Consider the following 24,989-nt stretch of genomic DNA (forward strand, 5'->3'; position numbering starts at 1 on the left):
AACTCCCCCTCCCCAGAGAGAAGGGAGTTTGTCTGCAGAATCCAGTACCTGCCAGTCTAGGGTGCAAGAGACATTCAGATATGCTGTCTTTATGCCATTGGTTCAGCCCCTCAAACCATTTGAATGCCCTCCCCCCCGTTTCTGAGTTTGTTTTGTCAGCCTCTATCTTCTGTGTCTCTTGTTTGTGGTTTCTATCTTCTCCAAAAGCAGTGGAGAATAGGTGCGACTCTCTTGCACTTAAATGTTACTCAAGGTCACTGCCAAAAGCAGATTAGAAGTATCCATAATTGTCCATTACTTTACTCTTTTCCTACCATTGTCACTGAGAGAGTGCTCTGTGCCCAAGTTTGATTCATCTGTATGATTTTAGTGCTGTATAAGGAGAAAAGAAGTGGTGCATTTGAGAGGAAGGAAGATTCATATTTCCATCCAATTTAAATACTTTTCATTGAAATTGGAGACCTTTTCATGTAAACGTGTCTATTAATCCAACTGTAGTACTGTCCTGTTATATGAAGATTCAGCATATTTTTTTAAAAAATTGTTACTTCTGTAACTTACAAATGTATTGTTAAAACAGTATTTTTTCTAGTTTATAAATTGTAGGATCTTGCCTTGCCCTATAAAGAGAATATATACACATATAGAAACTGAGCCAAACAGATTGAGAGTCCACCATGGCTAAACAGTAAATAGTAAGTAGTAGAGTTGAAATAAGTCATAGGGGTAATATCTTAGTCCAATGACTTTTTTTCATTTTAACTCTCCTAAATTAGTGGCGTTTCTCTCTAATGTTACCTCTGCAATCTTAATATTCCATTGTGTATTTTAATACATATAATGTAAATCATTTGTTATATTTCTTCAGAAATGTCGGGTAATTAAAAAAGTTTTTAAGCACTGTTTTGACTAAATACAAAATATAATATTTATATATTTTGAAAAAAAGTTTCTACCCTGAATTTTCATTAAAAAATCTGAGGAATCCTCAAGGTACAGAGTAGCAGATTCTGGAAGAAATGAGAACTACAAGGCATCAAAGAGTTACAACAACATATATATCTATATACAGTACATGACAGCCAATCTATTATGATATTGGTTCTGTGAGGAGAAACAATAATTGCTCAAGGTTAAGTGACTTTTGAGCTGTCTTTCTCTCTACCCCTGAAGATAAGACAGCTTTTGAGCTTGTCTTTCTCTCTCTACCCCTGCAGATAAAATGCCATTGGAGAGATCAGACACTGCATATTATCTTTTTCTGCATATATACACACACATTATTTTACAGATATTGTTTTTTCTTTTTCCTTTTAGCATAACACAGATCTTCCAGGATTTTGACTCATTTCCTCAGGTCTCTTTCAGCTGTTTAAAAAGGGCTAAAGGAAATGAGTTCTTATATCCTGCAAGAAATTTTACTGTAAGTAGTCTTTAGTGTGCTGACATTTCTCACTTAACATGTAGTCCTTTACTTTTTTTAATCCATTAGTATTTCACATGAAGTTCCCCTACACACAAAAGTATTTGAACAATACACTACAAGTCGAGGAATAAAAACACTCTTAATAGAACTTAAATTATTTAATGTATTTATGAAATTTTCTGTGAAGATTGAGATTTAAGGCAAACGCTCAGGTGCAGTAGAAGCTAACAACCCAGTCTCCAGTTTAAGCATTTATCTGATTCCAGATTTTTTTGTTTGTTTATTTAAACAAAATTCTGAAGAGAACGTATTTTAACTAGTTTGGGAGTTGACTAAAAAATGCTTTTATTCTGTCATCTCTTTTACCTGTTTGTTTGTGTGTTGTTTTTGTTCATGAATTTTGAGAGATTAATGCACACTTGCTGCCATTAAAAGTTAACCCTGCAAAGTATCAGACGTGGTCTTAATTTTATGCCCATAGATTCACGGGCTTTATGGTTGACACAATGGAAAATTAAATGTATGGTTTATTCACTGGTTAAGTTTGCAGTTAATGATGAAAACATAGTGTAATCAAAATGTTACTTGTATTTTCTAAGTTACTCCAATTAAAAGGCATAGTAAATGTTAATTTCTTAGTGGATTTACTCTTTGGAGTTGCAGTGAATTATTCTGAAAGTAGGATCCCTAAAAATAAGTCTTGTTCTTGATCTTTTTAATTTTTGTTTTACATAACAGAAATTAATATACTGTGAATAAAACTATTAATCATACTGTCTTTTACACATTGTGTAAAAAGCAAACTATGTAAAAGGTTTTCGTGTAGATTCACAAAATGCATCTCTCTTCTGGTCTTCTCAAATGCCCTTTGGCAACTTAATTGAAATAAAGTAGTCAATCATACATTTCTGTAATTGAGGTTTTAGAATATCAAGTGATTACAATTTCAAATATCAGAAGACAAATGAGTACATACCTATGTAACAACTACTAAAAACTTTAAATTGAGACGTAGGTAAATTATAGATCTGGGCGTTAGGGGACATTAGACAACATAAACATAGAAAAAGGTTGTTTTTGAGAATAAATTGGTACTTGGAATTCTGACAAATAACTTACAGTTTTTGGGAAGGGAGATGATGGAGGCATTTTGATTAGCATTTCTTCTCCCTTCCCCGTCAGTAGAAGTAGTAAACAGATACGTTCCTCATGGCTTGCTACAAATACCAAGTTCAAAAAAATTTTAACTTTTTGATTTTAAAGAGGAACTTCACAACTAATCTCTCCATTGTTTAGAGCCTGAAGTGCTCTAATAGAAACAAAAATAAAGACAAAGCCGTGAGAAATGTTTTGAGTATTCATAACTCTTGGACATTTAAAGTTATTAATCAGACCCAAGGAATCATGATAATGGCTCAAAGTCATGAGATGTTTAAAAAATACATTTCAGGTATTTTATTTCCCTTGGGTTCTTGAGTCTCTAGTGTGACCTTGAGTTATATTTTGAAATGTTTGCTTGCAAGTACCAAGGCTAGGAACTTTTTATTCCCTAGTGAAATCTGAAATCCTCCCATATCCTGGAAATAAGTGTCTATAGGAAATAGTGAATACATTAAGACTTGGGTAAAATAATGCACACAGGGTGGGAAAGGATCTCAAGAAGTCAGTTAGTCCTTCCCATTCTGAACTTGGATGGTCTTTATAGTAGACTATCCCTGACAGGTGTTTTTTGAGCCTGTTCTTAAAAAACCATGTATACCAGGGATTCCATAGTGTCTCTAGGTAACCTGTTCCAATGCTTAACTAGCCTCATAATTAGAACATTTATCTAGCTTACATCTCTGTTGCTGCAAATAAAGCCAGTTACTACTTGTCCTAACCGTGATGGACTCGAAGAACAGTTGACCACCATCCACCATCCTTTTTATAACAACCTATATATTTGATGATTGTTATCACATCTCTCCTCAGTCTTCTGTTTTCTATATTAAACCAAATTGCTTCAGCCTTTCCCTGCAGGTCACTTTTTCTAAACCTCTTACCATTCCTTTTGGTTTCCTCTGAGTTGTTTGTAATTTGTCCACCTCTTGCTTTTGCAGTGCATAAATTGGGACATAGGACTTCAGATGAAGCGTTTACCTGTGTAAACAGAGCAGAATATGTAGTTCCCTTACCTTGCATACAAGGCACATTGATTTAAAGTGACTTAAATGATAGAGGTGCTTTAAATAAGCAAACACAAAACTTTGATTTAAACTTCTAATCTTGGTTTTAATTTTCCCTTCTTTTTAGTTATTTTCCTAAATAAACATTTGTACTCCAAATGGTAGTTGGTAACCAATTAGATCTGTTGATTTGCAACAAAATATGTTAAATTTAGTACTGCATTTTGCTAATTGGGATGATACACTACAGGCAGTCCTCGACTTACAATGTTTCGAGTTACAACAGTTCGCACTTACAACATTTATACGTTGACACCCTGTTTCAACTTTCTGACATCAGTTTCAACTTTACAACGCTTGATCTGATGCAATGCCATGCCAGTGAACAAGTTCACTGTGTTGCCCATCTCCCTGGAGAACATCTCTCTAAACTTCCTTGGACACTCTCTTTAAGAAAGCAGACAAGACTTCAGAAAAACCTGCAGCCAAGACTTATGAGAAGACTTTAGCCAAGAATCCTTCAGAAAGTCCAACCAAGAGCCCTTCGAAACGTCCAGTAAAGTCACCTCAAAGAAGTCCATCCAAATCAATGTGATTGCTATTTACAATATAAATACATTAATGTAGCTATATTACTCATCTATAATTGAGTCTGGGTTATTTTTTAGTGAAAATAAGGCATCGGGCCTTGGTTCAGGAACCAATCCCCCATTTATAACATTGTTTCCTACGGGAAAATCGGTTCCGAGTTACAACATTTTGACTTAAGACACTGTTTTCAGGAACCAATTGTGTCGTAAGTATGATGCCTGCCTGTATATATGTACCTGAGCAAATGCGTAGTTTAACATACATTTATTCACATTAGTACTTTTTATATGTTATAATGTAAGAAAATAGTGACTGACACTGCTTAATATTTTGTTGATTAATATTTTGTGTGTCATTTTTGCCAAGCTGATTTTGGATGGAAATTGGACTCCAAGTAAAATAAAACTAGCAGTTTAGAATTATCTGACTATTTTTAAATAAACCAAAGTATGATAGATTCATAAAAAAAATTCTCAAAACAGTTTTCATTTAAAGCTGTTTCATTGATTTATTAAACAAAGTATGTATTGCCTATAATCAGTAGATAAAACTAGTTGCATCTGGTTACCATGTCCTTTAAGATTTTAGAAGTAGTAGATCTCAGCCTCGCACACAATTTTTATTCATAGGATGGAAAAGGAAAAAGTTTTCCTTCTTCAACTTCCAGTAAGTTCCTCCCCTTTGGATGAAATAGTTAATAAACTGAAAACAAATAACACATTTTAATGGGAAAATACTTTTCCTGAACTTCAAGTCAATCTCCAGCTGTCAATTGCTGCTTTATGTCTTCAGCAAACTATGAATTAAGGTACATGCACAGTGACTTCCCCAATTTCAAGGCTTGACTTTAAGCCTTCTGAAATATTATTCTGAACTGAAATAGCATTCTGAAATATTATTTTTATTTAATTTTAATGGTTTAATCAGTTAATGCAAATGTAGGTCTTAGTACAGGTTGTCATAATTAAAACTTTTCCAACATATTTTTTAAAATAAAAATGTTTTAAATAAAATAACACTTTTTTATTTTTAAAAATACTTGATTATTATCCGCCCAGTTTACCTGCAGCTCATGAATACTGAATTTGTGTATACCTATTTATTTTTTTTTGCAACAGCATCCCATTGTTACCTCATTCCATTTGTGGTTCACGTTAGCTCCCAAATTCTTTTCTGCCAGACTACTTTCTAGCCAATTATTGCCTATTTTGTATGAAACGGAAGTGCATTTTATGATTGACAACTGTCACATTATCTTTGACAAAAGTAATGGTCCTCCTTGGAGAGTTGTTTGGTTGGTTTTTTTTATAGCACAGATTTTTAAGGCTTCCTATTCCATATAATTTCTAATGTTCTAGTATTCTGTAGCAAGGACACTTACTTTGCTTTAAAGCTAATTTATCTTCACACGTAAGGAGGATTTGGGGTTAATACAATATTGAAAGAATGCTTTCCTGGACATTAAAAATAGGTCAAATCAAGGGAATAAAAGTGATTGTACACTTCCAAATTCCACCCACAAATTAAATTCCTTCCATGCGAGATGCCAGAACAGGATGCCAGACTTTGCAGGTGTTCAGAATGTGATCATGCTAAGAGGCCCTTTTATGCATACTCATGACTCTTTCCTTGAGTAGTAGAAAAAACTGGAACTTTCTAGAGTCAACTGCCTACAATCCTCCACACACGTGTAATTGGGCAGTACCTAGAAGTATAAGTGGTTTCATTATATGATTGTGTTAATAAATTTGGAAATAAAGAACCACCTTGCAGACAGCATAATCAAGTGGTTATTTGTGATACGTGTGGACACTAGAGATAAAGTCAATATGCAGATAAGTTGTATCAAAAGAAAACCAGGAAAAAGTATGACAGATAGTCAGAAGCGTACCCAACTCCCAATCTATACAACATTTCACAAACAATCTTGCACAGATTTACTGATTATTAGAATGACTACATGTAGCAGGCTTTGTTAACAACTATAAATTCTGAAGATGCTTCAACCAGCCCCCTGTCATTTTTTCCTTTTAACATATCACAAAATATGTACTGACGTGTGCAAAGTCATTTCTGTTGTACTGAATGCTACGAGTTTCCCTCTTTACATATTTTAAGTTGGCATTCACTCATATGCATGAACATACACATCCCTATATACAGACTACCCTAATGCACATACCCACACACGTTATATCTGCATGCCTTTGCCCATAATTTGGTGAATATTATTGTTATCTTAATTTGAAGGTCTTATTTATTGTTGTAATTTTCTTGAAACAAAATATCTAGAGATAGTAAAAAGCATTGATCCTCTTGTGGTATTTAATGGGATCCATTGTAAGAGCAGTAGTAACACAATTATCCAATCATTGGCATTTTTTCCTCTCTAGGCTTTATCTAGATGACTACCAGTGAACCTTATAATGAAACTGCTACTATTTGATAAAGTTGCTGCCAAGGCTTGAAATAATTACCATTCATATTGCCAAAAGTCCCCCATTTCCTTCCTTCATTGTACCTTTTTCAAACAAGCATTGCTTTAAATTGTATTAAGGGGATAAGAAGCTCTAGAAAATGACCTTTTCCATAGAAATCAAGAAAGGATCTTTCAAGGCCACCTCAGTCATTACAAGAAAAAATAATTTAAAATGGAAACAACAAGAAAAGATAATGTGTTTGTTTTAAAAAAAAAAAAAAAAAATTGTCACCCAAGAAGAGTTTGAGGAGAGTGAAAATCCATTAAGCAAATTGACCAGGAAATGCTGGCAATGAATGAAAAATTAAATTTGAATATACTGATTTTATCCATTAGCATGCCTTCTTGATTAATTTTAATTGTTCTGTCTAAATTATTTTTATTTTGTTTATTTAACTGTGTAATAGCCATAATAATAGCTATGTGAGCACTTACTTGATCAGGACATTGAAAATCGGAGGAAAAATAAAAATAGAATGCTGTGGGGTCAGTTTAAAGGACTTGCAACATGCTGAACTTACCAAGTGTTATTGCAAGTAGTTATTTTATTAGGGCAAATGCCGTGTTTATACTCATCAAAGATTTGGACTCTGTGGGTGTTCATTTTAGTAAGAATTAGCAATTAAGCTGTTCTAAGTTCAGGCCCTTTTTTCCTAACTAGAGGTAGTTCAGTTGTGCTTTAGGGCTGATTTTGTTTATTAACCCATCACAAAAAGATAACTACTAGAATAGTAGCTTTGGGTAGAAAGCACATAGTGCCGAATAAGATTAATGTGTACACTTAAAATATATTGGTTCTACGAATGCTCAAAGACAAACTGTTGTGGTGAAAGTCAAAAGAATGCCTTTGTGTATAGAATCAGAATTTTAAAAAATAGTATTTTGCAGAGTAAGGAGGAATTAGAAGGTAGCATTGTGGAAGAAACTGCAAAAGCAGCAAAGCTGTTAACCTTGTTGCTGCCATTTCTTGTATTTCTGAGCTAAGTTTGTTAGGTATGTGCCTACATCTTGAGAAATGTCTTTATACTGCATTTGTAGAGTGAGTTAAATTAAGAATGATAGACTTGTTCCTTTGATAAGAAGATTTAAGCTTTTACAAGGCACAGTCTTTGCATGGTTTGGCTGCTTCATTCTACTGAGGAAAGGGGAAGCTGCTTGGGGAAAAGAAAATTTAGAACCTTTACCTTTGGAGGTCCCTCTTCACATGCAGGTAAAGGCGTGAAGGGATCTAATGCGTGATCCACACAATCTCACTTCCTGCCATGCCACATGTGCATGGCAGCAGGCACTATTGTGTGGATTGTGCATTAGATCCCATTGTGCCTTATTGCCAGTGCAGGGAAAGCCTGATCCTGGGCTCCCCCTGCACTGGCAAGAAGCAAGCTTAGATGCATCCAAAAACTTAGTGTAGTAGCTCAGGAACACTATTATTTGGAATAAGCATAATGTATTTTGTTTATCATCATGGTACCAGCTCTGTTAAGTATGTTAGATCCGTGGTGCTCAACCTGCAGCCCATGGAGCCATGTCATTTGGCCCATGGTGTTCCCTACAGGTCCAGAAACCTGGCAGCAGGGGAGCTGTGGCAGCAATAATAGCTGTAGCTCAGGCAGTCATGGCAGTTAATGCTGCCTCTACTCCCCCACTGCCAAATTTCCAGATACATCAAGAACCCTAAGGGCCAGATGACATGGCCCTGTGTTCTCGGTCACTCTGGAGCATGTGGGGTTGGTCTGCAGCCAGCATGCCAGAATCCACCCACAGACCAGCTCCACGCAATTCATCTAGTCTGCAAGGCCAGATAAATTGAGCACCACTGTTTTTAGACCAACAGTTCCTTAGTTTGATAGAACAGGGGTTGGCAACCTATAGCTCACAGGCTGGATCCAGCCTAGAGAGCCATTAGATTCAGCCTTTGGATGAGGAGCTTCAACAGCAGGGGTTTCTCTTATGCCATGTTGTGGAAAAGTGGTGGTGATAGGCACTTCCCCCTTGTTGTGGTGGGGAGATGCAGCAATGTGGTGGCTAGGTCCTAGCATCTACCCACCTGCCTATGACCTGAGCTCGGTCATTCTGCTGCAGCCTGAAAAACTGACCAGTGCTGTAGAAAGATTAAATTAATTTCTATGGATCCTGAAGTATGTATAGGTGACAGCAGTGAAAAGGTTTTTTTGATCTTGCCTTCTGATACCAAAGTTGGAACATAAAGGTGTGAGAGAGTACCTTCTCAAACAGTTGACCCATGATCCAAGTTGAATGCAGTGGGAGCTTCAGGTTATCAGTATCCCTGAACATTGTCTTCTGTCACATAAGTGAATCTAATTCCCCATTGAGGAAAACGAAACAGATTTGGCATGGGTGACTTTCTTTTGCAAAGTAAAAAGCTGCACTGCAGGCCACCTTTGCCTAACAGCTTAACTTAAATGGTACATGATGTGACTCTCAAATCAAATTATTTAAAGTTGACACTTTTCCATTATTAAGCTTCTAATTCATATAAAGGTGAGTGGCTATACAGTGGCATGGTGGAGGATGCATGGGAATTACTTTGCTCAATTAAGGGAATTATACCTTTTCCTTTTTTGAGATATTTGGGAGAGTTTGATGAATAAAAGCATAGCTCTCATTTAGGTATCAGCTTTTGTTTCTTCTTATCATAAACTGTAGGACAAGAAAAATTTAAACTAGGGGTGCACCGATTAAAGATTTTTTTGGACGATTATTAACCAGCCATATTGGCCAGGAAAAGTAGGTATCATCTAGTTTACTGCAGCCTTGCAAAACAGTTAGGAAAATTTAGTCACTTGAAGTTTATACCCTAATGTCATTTATTTTGGGAAAATGTGGGGTAGTTCCACTTATCTTAATACTTGTATGAATCACAGGGCTGATTATTTAGAAAATAATGATGAATTAATTGTTTTCACTGTAACATTAACACAACTTAATTAGGACTGATCATCTAAATTATGAAAGGGTTAGCAAGGGGAAGTGTTTCATAGTTTCATAGTTTCATAGTTTCAGGGTCGGAAGGGACCTAATAGATCTTCTAGCCCGACCCCCCGCCAGGGCGGGAGAACAACCCAAAAACACAAACAAAACCCCCCACCCTAAAAACAAAAACGGGACTCAAATGAGTCCAGCCAGGTAAGTATCCAGCCTCTTCTTAAAGATCCCCAGGGTAGGGGCCAGCACCACCTCCCTTGGAAGTTGGTTCCAGCTCCTAGCCGCCCTAACTGTGAAGTAGTTTTTTCGGATGTCCAATCTGTACCTCCTCTCCATCAACTTGTGCCCATTATTCCTTGTTATGCCAGCAGGGGCTAGGGGAAACAGCGTCTCCCCCAAACCCTTCTGGTTCCCCCTAGTGAGTTTATAGACGGTCACCAGGTCCCCCCTCAGCCTTCTCTTGTGGAGGCTGAATAGGTTCAAGTCCCGCAGTCTCTCACTGTAGGGTCTGCCCTGTTGTCCCCGGATCATGCGGGTGGCCCTCCTCTGGACCCTCTCCATGTTGTCCACATCCCTCCTGAAATGGGGCGCACAGAACTGGACACAATACTCCAGCTGCGGCCTGACCAGCGTCGCATAGAGGGGGAGGATCACCTCCCTGGCTCTACTCGAGATGCACCTGTGGATGCACGACAAGGTCCGGTTAGCCCTGCCAACCATGACCTCGCATTGTCGGCCCATGTTCATCTTGGAGTCAATAATGACACCAAGATCCCTTTCCGCCTCCGTGCTCTCAAGTAGGGAGCTCCCCATCTTATAAGTGTGCTGCTGGTTCCTACTACCCAAGTGCAGCACCCTGCACTTGTCCGTATTGAAACGCATCCTGTTCCTGTCTGCCCACCCCTGTAACCTATCCAGATCCTTCTGCAATCTCTCTCTCCCTGCTAGCGTGCTCACCTCCCCCCAAATTTTGGTGTCATCAGCGAATTTAAACAGGTTGCTCTCCACCCCAACATCAAGATCGCTGATGAAGAAATTGAACAGCGCAGGCCCCAGGACCGAGCCCTGGGGGACTCCACTACCCACCTCCCCCCAAGTCGAATATGATCCATCCACCACCACCCTCTGAGTGCGACCCTTCAGCCAATCTGCAATCCATCTGACCGTGTAGGCATCTATGCCACAGTCGCCTAGTTTACTAATTAGGATGGGGTGAGAGACGGTGTCAAAGGCCTTGCTGAAGTCCAGAAAGACTACATCCACCGCGACACCTGCATCCATGGCCTTTGTGACCTGATCATAAAAGGCAATCAGGTTGGTCTGACATGATCTCCCCCTAATAAATCCATGCTGATTGCCCCTGAGCATCATCTCGGATGCCGGCCCATCACAAATGTGCTCCTTGATGATCTTCTCAAAGAGCTTCCCCAGGATTGAGGTAAGACTGACGGGCCTATAATTGCCCGGGTCCTCCCTTTTCCCTTTTTTGAAGATGGGGACCACATTAGCTACCTTCCAATCGTCTGGCACCTGGCCCAAGCACCACGATCGCTCGTAGAGCCGTGCCAGGGGCCCTGCAATAACCCCAGCCAGCTCCCTCAGCACCCTGGGGTGGAGAGCATCCGGACCCGCTGACTTGAACGCGTCCAGCCCCTCCAGAAGCTCTCTAACCCGGTCCTCCCCAACCTGAGGTCTGAAGGCGATCCCCTCGCGTCCGGCTTCTATCACAGCAGGGAAGTCCCGGTCCCTGCACAAGAAAACGGAGGTGAAGAATTGGTTAAAGAGGTCCGCTTTATCCTCTGACGCAACCACCAGATTGCCCCGCATATCCTGCAGGGGCCCCACATTACCCGGCGCCTTCTTCATCCTCCCAATATATTTGAAAAAGGACTTTTTGTTATCCTTAATCCTGGACGCTAATCCGAGCTCTATCTCCGCCTTGGCCTTCCTAACAGCCCGCCTGCAGGCCCGAGCAGAGGAGGTATACTCCTCTTTGGAGATTACACCCCCCTTCCACCGGGCGTACGCCACCCTTTTGGCAAGCAGGCATTCCCGGACACCCTTGGTGAGCCAGGGGGGCTTTTGGACACTCCTGCCCGCCTTGCTTCTTGTCGGGATGGACACCCCTTGGGCCCCGAGTATCGTTTCCTTAAGGAACGACCACTCCTCTTGGACGCTGAGTTCCTCTGCCCTCAAGGACCCCAGTTCCTCTCCCACTAATCTCCTCATCTCACTGAAGTTGGCCCTCCTGAAGTCTAGGGCCACCACCTTGCTGCGGGCCCTTGACACTCTACGCTGGATGGTGAATTCCAGCACGCGATGATCACTATTGCCCAGGTGGTCAAGAACCTGGAGGCCTCTTACCAGGTCGTCGCCTGCGGCCAGGACCAGGTCCAGCAGAGCATCTCCTCTGGTGGGACTGTGCACCTCCTGAATCAAGTGGAGGTCCTGCAACTCGGCCAAGAACCTCCTGGAGCGGTCCGTCCCGGCTGACTGCTCCTCCCAGCAGATGTCCGGGTAATTAAAATCGCCCATGACAACTACATCCCTTGCTTTTAGTGTCTCTGCAAGCTGGCCTGAAAATTCCCTGTCCAGCTCCTCCTCCTGATTGGGGGGTCTGTAATAGACCCCCACCGTCAAATCCCTCTCGCCTTGCCCCCCCTGGATCTTGACCCAGAGCACTTCAGCTCGCCCTTCCCCTGACCCCATACTGCTTGGGGTCAAGTTTGGAGCTCAAACTTGTCCTCAAGTTTGGAGCCATGTATAAGGGGTTATTTTTATCTGGATTCTTACAATGGATCCCATGACCATAGAATAGTGGGGTGGGTGAAGGTGAAGGATTTTGCTCTAACAACACGGTAATGAATCATCTGGCTTTTTGCTGGGCACCTTTATACCACCTTGCTGAGCAGGAGGACAGTCATCTAGCCAATAGTAGGTTCCTTATATTGCAGTGAATGCAATGTAAGGAAGTACCTGTTCAGGTCAGAGTAGATAAGGCATTGGGGGGGAGCCATATGAGTGGCTTCTGAGCTGGCTATGGAAAAAAAAACCTGAGCAACAGACAGCTTGGGACCTGAAAGTAGGCAGGGGAGCAACCTGTTGCTGGCAGGGAGGATCCCAGTGGCCTTCAAAAAAAAAAAAAAAAAAAAAAAGGAAAGAAGGGGATGGATATACAAGAGCAGGAGATTGTGCAGGGGTGACTATCAGTCTCAGCCTATGGGAGACTAAGCTTTATAACATTCTACTAGCTCAATCCTTGAAGTTTGGAGATGTCCTGTTGAGGTTTTTTCTTTTTAATAGTATCTGCTGAAGAGCTAGTACTAGGGTCATTGTATCTTTCATTTGTTGGAAGTAAAGCAATCCTCTCTTACTTTGTCATAATTTGAGAGCTTATAACAGGGAGCTGTTGACAATGAGAGCCTAGCACTTGGAGGATCAGAAGAGCACCTTGGCAGCCATGTAGAGCAGGGGCTGGCAGTTGAATCCAGTCCACAGAGCTGTGCTTCGGTGGCATTTGGCAGCAGGGGTCCTTGGCAAAATTTGGCCAGTGGGCAGCTGGATGGCAGGGAGCTTTGTCCATGCTGTGCTGCAGCCAGGTGGTGGGAAGAAGTGGTAGCAGTGGTAACTGGCGGCAGCATCTGGGTTCTGGTGTCAGCCTGCCTTGGACCCAAGCTGGACCATTCCAGCCTGCCATGAAAAAACTTTGCCAGTCACTGTTATAGAGCAACTGTTGTAACACAGCACAAGTTGCAATATCTTGTAGAGGGTTGGTGACAGTAGTATAAGCTTATAGTACAACATAGAAGAATATTTTGCCAGTTTGGCTCCCCAATTTGCATCTGTTTTTAGAGGAGTGAGGCTTGTTGAGAAGTACTGAAAATAAGTTTTGGGCTCTTTTGAACTAAGAGAAGTTCAGAGATCTCCCTAAACCTAGCGGACCATAGGGCTTGTGTGCTTAAGGTGTGTCAGTTCCTGCACAGTGATGTGGATAGCTTGACATCCAGCCATCTTTGAATAACCAGATACTTGTATGTAGCCTCATTGATTGAGGCAGTCCTTGACACAAATCCAGAACAGGCCTTGAGGTCATGTCTCTACAGCCATAGCAATGTCTCAACGACTCTACTATTGTGCCTCTTAACCTAAAAGGTAACACAATTGTTAGAAAAAACATCCGAAATATTAAGAATCCGTCTCTTGAAATGTGTATGATGTTTCAGTTAATAACAGCACTCATACTGCTTCAACTGTAGAGTTCAGCTATGCTATATTTAACTGTGCTTCCACATGCTAGGGGTGGAAAACAAAGCAGCTATGGATGGTTTCAGCTGAACAACACTTAACATGTGAGAGAGATTTTGTCGTACGGTCACTTTTTAAAATCAATTCTGAAGATGCGTATTTAAAGCAGACCTTCTAGGAACTTCCTCTTCCTTTCTTGCTTCTCAGTTGTATGGCAAGAGAGGAAAAGTTAGGTATTGAGCAGGTGGTTGGTCTGTTGTCAGACAGGAAGTCTGGCAGAGCAAGGGGTAGAGCCCAACTTGTTTGAGTCCTAGTCTTGTTCTTCAGCTTCAGCACAACCCCTTGTTATGTGGTGACTTGACGCAACATGAAGCTGCTGATGAATGTGCCTTAAGTCCTTTACCAGTGAAATGGAAAGATGCTAATGAAAATTCACCAAGATAACAAATTTTATGATTTTTTTTTTTTCTGGTATCTTGTTATGGATCCAGAAATGTGACTGAGCTTTGCTCTGGTCTTGTGCCTGAGCTAGGCTTAATGCCCTTGGAAAGGCTGCAGTCCAGTTATACATGGGCACCTGGCTGGAGAGTCTCAAATGGCCAGAGGTAATACTAGTTTCATGACTTATGTGAATGCCATTAACTACAGATGTTGGTGTGCAGTGGTGTAGCTGGGCTGCTGCAGCTCCCAGCAGTGGTGGTGGCTATTATTGTTGTACACCCTGACAAATCAGCACCTGGGGCTGCTACCCTGGTATCTCCCACTTAGTTTCATTACTGTTGGTGTGCCTAAAGCATGTTGGCCCAATGGGTTTCTAGGCTTGAGTGGAATGTTGATTTCCCCCCCCCCCCCCCCCCCCGACTCCGCCTTTTTCTTTTCTGAGTGTGTTTATTCCACATGCTTATTTGTTTTCCATCCCAAGTATAGGGAAGTTAACTTGCTGTACTATACCTGCTGCAAGCTTTGGAGCAGGTTTTGGATTTTGGCACTTCCTGAGAGGTAAGGATGTTCCGCACCTTCTAAGACAGGGGTGGGCAATTATTTCAGGCGGAGGGCCGCTTACTGAGTTTTGACAAGCCATCGAGGGCCGCGTGACAGGCAGCCAGGGGCAGCTAAATATTAACTTTCTAAATTTTTTAGGGGCCCCGGGGGCCGTATAGAATGGCTGGGAAAGCCTCATCCAGCCCGCAGGCCGCATTTTGCCCACCCCTGTTGTAAGAGGTGCCCAATGGCTTAGGAGATGATCCTGATGGCAAACATGTTAGACTTTGAACTCCAGCCGTAAGAGTAGGTGAGAGAAGAGTAAGCATGGCAGAGACATAAATTTGGAGGTCATACATTCAGTGATGTTTTTGTGTCTCTTTGTGGGAAGTGAATATTATCATTATTTGGGACTACTACACTCCAAATGTACTTGTTTAAATTTATCCTGAAGAACTTTAGTGGAATATTTCTGATGGTGCTAGAAAAATGTTTTTCTTTCTAGTCAAGCAGTGATAATTTTTTTTAATCAGCAGGGACATGGTTGGACATAAAGGTCTCACTCCCTGAAATCCAGCCTGCAGACTAAGTAATTAGACTCTGTCGGAGATCTGACCTTCATTGTTGCCCTTGTGCTGCTTCATTGTCTTTGGATTTATCAGCAGTAGGAGCATTTACCTGACTTGCTCTTAATCCATTTATATACCCTTAAGAGCAACTAAAAGGTAGACAGAAGTAAACTAAGGCTAGAATGTAATCTCTGCCAAACTAATTATAAGATTATTTTGATTGAACTTTTGACACTTTTCGTATTATTGAGGAATTTTACCACATGAGAAGCAGGGAGGTTACACATTTTTTAATGGAAATTAATTCAAGTCATTTTGGCATCTGCTGCCCAGGTCTTAATTGCAATATATATATTTTCACTTCAAGTCATCAGGCCATGAGATATGACAATAATTATGAGAACCAAGTGGTTATTTACATGACAATGCATATTTGGAGTGGGCAAGGGGCTGTTGCCAAGCCTCATCATGATTTGCATAAATTACCATGATGCTTGTGATTCAGACAGGTCATCATTAGTGAGGCTTTGTCTATATTCTCATTCTGAATTCTCATTTTCCAGTTTCACTTTGAATTTCATTGGGTACGCTTAATAATTTTAGACAGGTAATCCCTAATATGTTCTTTCAGTTTTTTTCGGTGTTTGGTGCAAATGGAAAATGAAATTGTGTATTTTAGAGTATAACTTGCAATACAATAATTTCACATAATTTTTTTTTTGTGATCACTACATTGTAGAAGAGATGATGCTAATTTAGATCAGCTTTGAGGGGACAAGTACTGCTCAAAAAGTACTAAATAAACTTATTATGTTGCACGTGGAGCATAGGGATATCTCCGTTATCCTGAGATTTTCTATAAGTAGTTACAAATTTGGACTTAGAAAGGAAATAAATGGACACTGAAACCATTTTTACCATCCATGAAATCTGCAGTTCCCTTTTATGGACCAGCTAAAAGAAAGATGGCTATTAAGCTAGAAAAGTCTAGTTGTAGAATAAAAACATTTGATCAGGGCTGATTTCTTGATTCCTTGTACTCAAATCGTATTAGAATCCATCTTAGACATGTAAATTAAAATTATTTTGGTCTTCTTCCATCAACAAACTATAGTATATGCTAATATAACTGGAACTAGTTTAAAGTCCAGTTTCAGTTTGTCATGGTTTATTCTGTGCACATTCAGTCTTTAGCTCTAAGCAGTTTATGGAAACCTGAAGAGTCAGTAAAGTTAAATGCTTTGTAGTTTGTTTGTTTGGTTCTTTTTGGGGGGTGTTCCCCCCCCAGGGAACAAAATCCTGAATTGTATTTAAATGATACAGTAAGTATAATATTTTCATTTGTTCGAGCCAGAGGTTGCTATGTAACAAGATGCACTGAATTTTGTCTTTTCTTGCAGGTGATACAGTACCTTCGATTAATCCAGAAAAACCTGTCTTCATTCTGAATAAGGGACAAAGCTTAAAACTGCTGTGCAATGATACTCTTCCAGTGAGTTGGGATTTTAAAAACCCAAAGCCATCAGCAAAAGAAAGGACTTCCGATAAAAAGGAGTGGTACATAACACATGCAACAACTAAAGATGTAGGCAAATACACATGCAAAAACAGTGAGAATGTCAGTGCTTCCACTTATGTTTTTGTTAAAGGTAAATATTTATGTGTTGTCTCTTCCCTTTCCCTTCCAAGGCATGATATTGGAAATTTGATGGTAAGGGAGGTGTGTGCAGTGTTCCTTTATGCATGAATACTTGGAAGCTGCAGCATAGCTAATTAAATTGGATTTGGATATCATATAAAGTTGCTATATCATACAGAAAGAATGAAAATTATTTGTAAGGTAAGCTCGGGTAAAGAGCAGCCTTAAATCATAAAAGAAAAAAGAAGAAAACATCCTTCTAGTCAGAGCTTCCAAGGTTAAAAGAAAGCAGGAGTATTAGACAAATAGCCCACAGGCCAGATTCAGCGTACAAAGCTGTTTCACCCAGAGGAATTTTTGGGGGGGAACTTGCTGACAAATGCCAGTTATGGGGTTCTAATGGACACATGTCGGCAGTGAGAGGAGGTGGAGGGGTGTGAGCAACATCTGTGCTGCTGCTGGGTCTGGATTCAGCCTGGGAGTCTTGCTGCTTGGATCCATCCTGAGGCTCAAGTGAGTTTGAAATAAAGCATATTTTAGCAATGTTCAGTAATACAAGATCAGGAGAAATACTGTAATGTGGACAGGGAGAAGATATGGACTCCCATAACATTTGACACAGTATTGATGGAAAAAAATCCAATAGGAAAAAAACACTGCCAGCTGATCAGTAGGAAGCAGCAGGGCTGCTGGGGCCCCTTGTCCAATCAGCACCAGGAGGTATAAACCGCAGCATATTTAAAAATGCGTTTTTTGCCTCCCGGCCAATCAGCAGCAGGGCCAACAGGACCCCCTACACCAATCAGCAAGGGGTGGGGGAGCTAGAATGCCTGGCAAAAAGAACAAGATTAAAGGAGCTACTGCACAGCACACTTGCTCTGTGATTTAGGTAGGTTCCTAATTATAATACATCCTCTTGAGCTCTCCATTGTCTTCTGTCTATTTCTCATTTCTTGAGTTTTCCTTTTTTCTGTGGCCTTTTGGATTCTGACGTGGCTCCATTAAGGTTTTTCAGGTTGCCAGCCTGCCTTGTTTGGGAGCCATCTTACTTCTCAGTGAATGGCTCAAGTTGATTTCTAGAGAAGCCTGTTCCTTTGTGGCTCATTCCTGCAGGTTGTTTTGCTCAGCCTGCCTTACTGCCCATAGAATTATTTCTCTTTTTCTACCTCCAGCCAGCAATCTCTATGGAAGGTAAGGGAACTTATTTAGGGACATGTTTAATCCTTCCTGAAGTGCTCTATCAAGGTAGTGGTGCCAACATAGCATAGCAGGGAATGTTTTCAAAGTGAAAGACTCTCAGAAGTGGCCCTGTGATCTCTCTGGAGAAGTTCTGCTCTGGATGGATTCATCTAATTCACATTGGTTATTACTAGTACATACCTAGATCTTGTGTTGCCCACCCATTCACAATTTGCCTTTGACCTTCCAATCAGTGTATAAGGCCAAATATTTCAGTGGTGTTCCCTGACAGTCATAGAGTTTGCTAGTCCTTTGATTCAGTACCAGCTCTTCTGCCTGTCATTTTATCTAACCAGAAGCTTGGAATTCTTGGAAAGCATCTCCCAAACTGGGTCATTTCTTATTATTTGTTTTTCAAAGCAATTCATATTTTTGCTTTCTTTTGGTTTGTTAACCGTGCATAACAGACATGTTTTGGATCTTATCCACCATGCATACATTTTTGAAGCCCATGATAACTTTCTTAGCTGTCTTTTGTTCAGGAGGGCATTTGCATCCTCCTTAAACTGGATGGCTTATTGAATGATCTCTCTTTGCTTCCAAGGGGCGGACATCGTTCCGACTGTGCAGGTGAATGTGAATGTGGTTTTATAGTTACAGAAGCTGTCCAGCATTCATACAATATGTAGTTAAACTCTTTGTTGCATTCATAACTTGCTTGGGAAAGGTGCTTCATTTTGATGGGCTTCCAGAGGTAAAACAAGTATCTTCAAGCTGTGCCATCTTCCTTTAGTGTGAAGTGTCATGTTCATCAGATCCTAGGCCTGATGGTGATGCATACAAATGTGATGACAGGACAATGAGTTCATCTCCATATGAAGTCCCAGCAGGCTTTCTTTTTATACAGCTGGGACCCAAAAGGGAACAAGAACACAAGTTGGTAATGTCACTGAAAAACATATCTTCTGTTTCAATAGTCATGGGCATTGAAATAACAGTTGCATATAGAATATATTTGGGCCGCCAGACTTGTTAGGACCTGTGGAACTAGAGGTAATGCAGACTTATCTTCAGTGTTTCAGGGCAAGGGCCCAGTAACAAGACATTTCCTTTATTTCCACAACAAAAAATTATGTAAACTTGTCTGTCAGCCACCTATTCCACTCTTGTGGCAGGAGGAACATCCAGCTTCCTTTTCTAGAAGGAAACAAGTAATACTCTCTTTCAAGTAAATATAATGTAGAGCAGTCCTCTTAGACTGAGCAATATCAAAAGGCATCACCATTGCTCCACTGAGTGAATGCAATAATAAGCAAATCAGCATGTTGTGTTGTAAAAGTGAGCTGAGCTTCCACTGTCTGAGATATACATAAGGGTGGGGAAGTAAAGAAGCCAAATGAGAGTAGTTTTTCAAATGTCTTAATGCCCTTGGACAGATCCTCTTATGCTCTCCCACTTTTGTCTTTCCTTTCTATGTGTACTAGGAGGATTGCAAAGGATTAAGCCTTGGTAATTCTGCTCACCCCCACATTTTGGTTGTTGACACCTGTTTCAGCTCTTGGTGAACCAGCTGTTTGCTCATGTTCCCTCTATCTTAGGCTGTTGTTTTTGTGGAATCTTGCTATACCTGTACTCATCCAGGTTGAAGCTGACTGTGAAAATTTGACTGATTTAAGCTGTTACCAGCCAAGAGATTCACATGAGCTCTCTAATTCAGGAGAATTTTAGTGCTGGGATTTTATGGGTATGTCTATCATTTCTGTGATGCCCCTAACCAAGAACATGACCAGCCCACCAGCTCCTGCTCCCCATGTGTCAAACCCAAAATCAGGCACTGAAGCTGCCTTTGCATACCTGCCTTTGGGTATCTCAGGCAGGCCAGAGATGAAGAGCTCAAAGTTAAGAACTTGAGGGACACTGCTAGAGCAGCAAATGTGGCTTAATTTCTAAGTGTGGCATGTGCCAAGTGAGAGTGCATTGGTAGGGTTATGTTTTTTGGTTGGTGCACTTGAGAGCTCTATAGAAGAGGTATTGACATAACCTAAATTACTCGCCTGTTTATAAACCATTTCTTTCTTAATGCAAGTCATCAAACTTTGGTCCCATTCAGACCTGCTTTTCTTCTACATTTTTGTCAGTAGCATACAGTACAAGTTTCAACCTGAGCTTCATTTGTGTTCAGTTCTTAGAGTTTTCTGCAACTCAGGAAAAATCACAGTTGAACCTATGCCCTTCCCTCCCTGGCAACTAGTGGTATAACCTCAGTGTCACTTGTGTCCTTCCACACACAGTTATGAAGTGGTTGCCAACATGAACTTCAACTTTAGTCATAAAAATATTTAGTAAATTACATATTACTTCACATTTGATTGGCACAAAACATTTTATAGAGTGTGTCACTTGTTATTTCTTAATTTTTCAGTAGGTTGTTCTTATATACACATGTGGTTTAGTACTTGTGTATCATTTCAGATTCTGTTTCACCTATTAGCAAAACAGAATTGCCTTCTGTGCACACTTGCCTGAAGGAAATGGAAGAGGAGGAGGGATGCTCCTTGCTAGTTTTTAGCTTAATAGCCTAGCGATTAGGACACTTGCCTGGGGAGCAGTAGATTTAAGTTCCAGACCCCCCTTTCCTCATCATGAGGGGGTTTGAACCTGCCTGCAGGACCCCTTTCCAGCCCTCATCTTAAAGCTAACCCACTCCACCTTGCATTTGATATTAATTAAATAAAATAGGTGGAGAGTAGTAGTGAAAATTTCTGCCCCATTAGAAGCAAGGGCCTAGGCTAGAATTCAGAGCCTCTTCCCATCTGGGGCAGTAACCATCTCATTGAGCCACACAACTTCTGACTTGTTTACTTCCTTTTTTCTCTGCATATTTTCCTTTTCGTTGTTCAGGGTGTCAGCTTGAAGAGGAGGGCTAGTAAGGTATCTGTGGCCTGGGGGTTAGAGCATTTTGCTGGGAAGCAAAAGATGAAAGTTCTGCATCTCCCCTTCTGGGTAAGGCAAGATCTAGAACCAGGTGTCCTACTTCCTGAGCAAGTGCCCTAGCCACTGAATTATTGGACTCCCAGAGGCCATCCTCCTTCTTTCCCCTCCCAGCCTTAGGTATTGCTACAGTTTTAGGACTTCCCAGCCTTATGTGCATGTCTGGGTGAACATGCAGCACTATGGTACTGCATACCTGGCTGGAGCATAGCCTTACTGAGTACGCTCTGTGGGTGAATGGACACTTGCTCACCCAGATCTGAATCCCAAGCTATGCGCCAGTACCAAAAAAAAGCAGTTATATGAATACGTAACTGCCATCTAGACATGTAAACTAAAACCAGAGTCTGCTTTAGGGTTTTTCTTAGTAACCTAAAAATACCCCAATATTTTAAGGAGAGAGAAGTTGTAAGTTTGGGGTTTCCTTTGCAATGTGTGTTCATTTAGATTAAGTCTTTTAGAGAAGTGAAAACCATAATTGAGGTTGCTGTTCAACTTTCACTTGGTCATAAATTTCTGAAAATTCTCCTTTGGGCCCAATACTTACAAGTTTGTTCTTAGCTCAGAGGTGACTTTATTTTATTTTTTTTATACTGTGCAAAAAACCAGGTAAAAAAGTAATTTCCTTTTTTTTTAAACTGAACAAATAAGGGTTTTTGCACTAACTTTTTAAATGACTGACTTCTAAAATTATTTCACACATTTATAGTGCTACCTGCAATATTTAAATTGTTTTTTATTAAGGTTTCTCAAGCAGTTTTGTTTAGGCAAACATGACTCTGCACTATTCAGTTTATTGTTTCAATGTATAGCTTAATGTATTCTTTATACAAAGTGGCAGTTAAGGTTTTTGGAACCTTAACATTTGCAGTCTATCTTACAGATTTACCTTTCTTCTAGATCCAGACATCCTCTTTCTTGTTGACTCTCCCACCTATGCCAAAGAGGACAGAGAGATTCTTGTGGTGTGTCCATTGACAGATCCAGATGTGTCAAATTACACTCTGAAAATGTGTGATCGCCCATGGCTGCCCAAGGGTATGGAACTTGTTCCTGATCCCCACAAAGGAATCCTCATAAAAACTGTACAGAGATCATTCAAAGGATGCTACCGGTGCTCAGTACAGAAGAATGGAAGTGAGATAATGTCTGAACCGATTTCTCTGAATGTAAGAGGAGGTAAGCCATTTTAAATATTCTGTATGCATATGGACACACTGATGAATGCCTTAGTAATGTGAATTTTTTCCTTTTCATGGAACTTTTTTCATGGAAAGCTTTCATTAAATTATGTCAATTCAGGGTTATTACATTCTTTACATAATAAAATCAGATATATTTCTAAATTATAATAATATAATTCATAATCTAAATCATAATCATATAATTCTAAATCATAATAATATAATTTCTAAATACAGGCCTAAACAGTTTTTGGCAACAGCTTGAGAGATTTTTCTGATAAGGGGGAGCAAGCTTCAAGGGGACAGGAGGGTATCGCATGATGTTTGCCATTGAGACAATTCAGAAGGTTCTGTGCTTTTGTCCATACTGACTTCCATTTAGCTACAAAGAAATGTGAGGACCCTGGATTTTCTGAATCAGGTTCTGGTCCTGAGATACTTATTGGACACTAGCTTTTAAATTTATTTGATCTGTTAAAAGTTGAACAGAACCCATTATTCAGTAGCCTTTGGGCATGACTGTCCTGCTAAGTGAATAAACCTGATCACCTTCCTTTTGCCTATGTGATGATTAGAACAAGAGAAACTGATTGTTGGGAAGGATGGCATGTACATCTAATAAATAAGTGCCATGTTTCTTTATGTAATAACCATGCTTTTTGTCCAAAATTTTGCTGTCAAAAATTCAGTTGCAGCTGTTCTATGCATTCCTAGATTTAGGAAGTATCACTTTAAAAAAAAAAAAAAAAAAAAAAAATTGTGATTTTGAGTTTGTAAATCCACCCATGCTTAATGTGATCTAGGGAGCACCCACCTTTTGTATTAATTATGTGCCAGGGACTCGGGCAGGGTGGAATAGGATTACACTTTGGTGCCTGAATCCACCTAAACACCTGATAGGAATATAATTTAGCTTTTTAGTCTTGAAGATAATCCATTTCCCCATGTTATGGAATACCCACTTTTTTCTATTTATCACAAGCTGGAAATTATTATACTACGTGTCTAAATTGTGACCATGTCAACTTTATACTTTTTGAAGACCATTTCTAGTAATCCTTTACAGTGTTTCTGTGAGGTAATTACACAGGTAGTTGATACACATTTTATAGATTCATTTAAATAATTTGCCTAATATTACACATCAGCCAGTAGCAGATGGACTTCACGAATGCACATTCCCAGTCACTTGAACCATAAGTCAAGGATCTAGTCTCATATAACATACGAGATATAAATTAAGTGACAGAGCTTCACTTTTCAACAGCTGGAACTGTGGCCTTATTCAGCACTGCCCATCCAAGCTGTCACCTCTCCCCAAACTCCTTCCTGTATGCCTAGCTGCATTTTAAGAGGAAGAATAGGTGTGGGAACAGTCCAGAGAACTTAGTGCTTTTGACAGCTGGCAAGGTGCAAGGGATCTGTAGAGTTCAGGGGCCCTGAAGTATTATCTAGATAGAGCGCTAAATCTGCATCCTTCTCCACTGCCACTTTGAGTGCTTAAAGCTTCTAGCATGTGCTAGCAGGGCCTGTGATGTCCTTGTCCTTGATCCCTGGTCTGTGCTCACTGAGCAGCTTTAAATGGAATTTCAAAATAAAGGGTTTTTAATGAATGAAACATAGAACTACATAGTATATTCAGTATAACCTCGGTGAGACCCATATCTTAGTAGTAAATTTGCATAACAGCATTGCCCACATGTTTCAGGGATAGGGATGGCGGAAAGACTGTCATTTTTGAAACAAGAAAAATTGAAAAAAAGTCAAGCTTTTGACATTCAAAGACATGGAAGGTGACAGTTTATATCTGGCCATTGAAGCTTTTGGTATTGGTTAAGATTTGCATCTTTTATCCTTTCAGCCAGATGCAGCTTTAAATTTGAAGTTAGAATAGTTAAATTTCTTAATCAACACCCCAATAACCGTTGATGGCAATTTTCTGCTCTGTTGCACAGGGTTCTAGCATGCATCTTCACTCCAGTATCACTGGTGGTAGCATATTAGTTTAATGCTTCTGCTAATATAAACAACATTAAAACAGGTAACGAGGTTGACTTTACAATTGCTTTCCATTAGATTTAAGGACCCATTAAGATGAAAGGGTGCTGTTTCCAGTTTTATTTTAGTTATTGTTTCAGGTTGCTTGAAAAATTAGGCAGCTACAAGTCCATTGGTTTACCTTTGAAAGGTTATCTTATCAAGCCAGAAGGACTAGTGCTTAATTTGTTGAGCAGTTATTAAACAGTTTACATAACAAGTGCAGTTATGAAGACTTTTGTGTGATTAAAAAATTGCCTGATACAGAAAATCCTGTTCCTAGGAAAAGTTTCCTTACTATGATTAATATTAAATGTTAGTATCAGGCTTCCCTATAAGCAGTGTTTTGGAAACTGAGGATAATTGTTATTTCAGTTTGTGAAGCCAGGGCTTTTCAGACGTTTTATTATTTTGCTATTGTACTGTTGTGTTGTCATTAACTGTTAGCATGTCACAAAAGTATTCCCATTCTATACCAACTTCCTCTTGTCTCTTGGGTACTATAAAATATGCTTGGAAAGATGTTATTTAAGATTTAGTTGAGAACCAATCTGATT

The 24,989-nt window shown here is 40.0% G+C and overlaps 1 protein-coding gene across 3 annotated transcripts in view; it reads left to right on the forward strand.

Annotated features, from left to right (window-relative positions):
* KIT (KIT proto-oncogene receptor tyrosine kinase) overlaps nt 1-24,989 on the forward strand; it is a 73,499-nt gene that overhangs the window by 3,045 nt on the left and 45,465 nt on the right. For all 3 annotated transcript variants that reach the window (XM_014517663.2, XM_006019020.3, XM_006019021.3), the window contains exons 2-3: nt 16,803-17,051; nt 22,112-22,390. In XM_014517663.2, the coding sequence (XP_014373149.1) occupies nt 16,803-17,051; nt 22,112-22,390 (528 nt within the window). The remainder of the gene's footprint in view (nt 1-16,802; nt 17,052-22,111; nt 22,391-24,989) is intronic.

Source organism: Alligator sinensis, unplaced genomic scaffold, assembly GCF_000455745.1.
Source record: "Alligator sinensis unplaced genomic scaffold, ASM45574v1 scaffold134_1, whole genome shotgun sequence".
In the NCBI taxonomy this organism is placed as follows: Eukaryota; Metazoa; Chordata; order Crocodylia; family Alligatoridae; genus Alligator; species Alligator sinensis.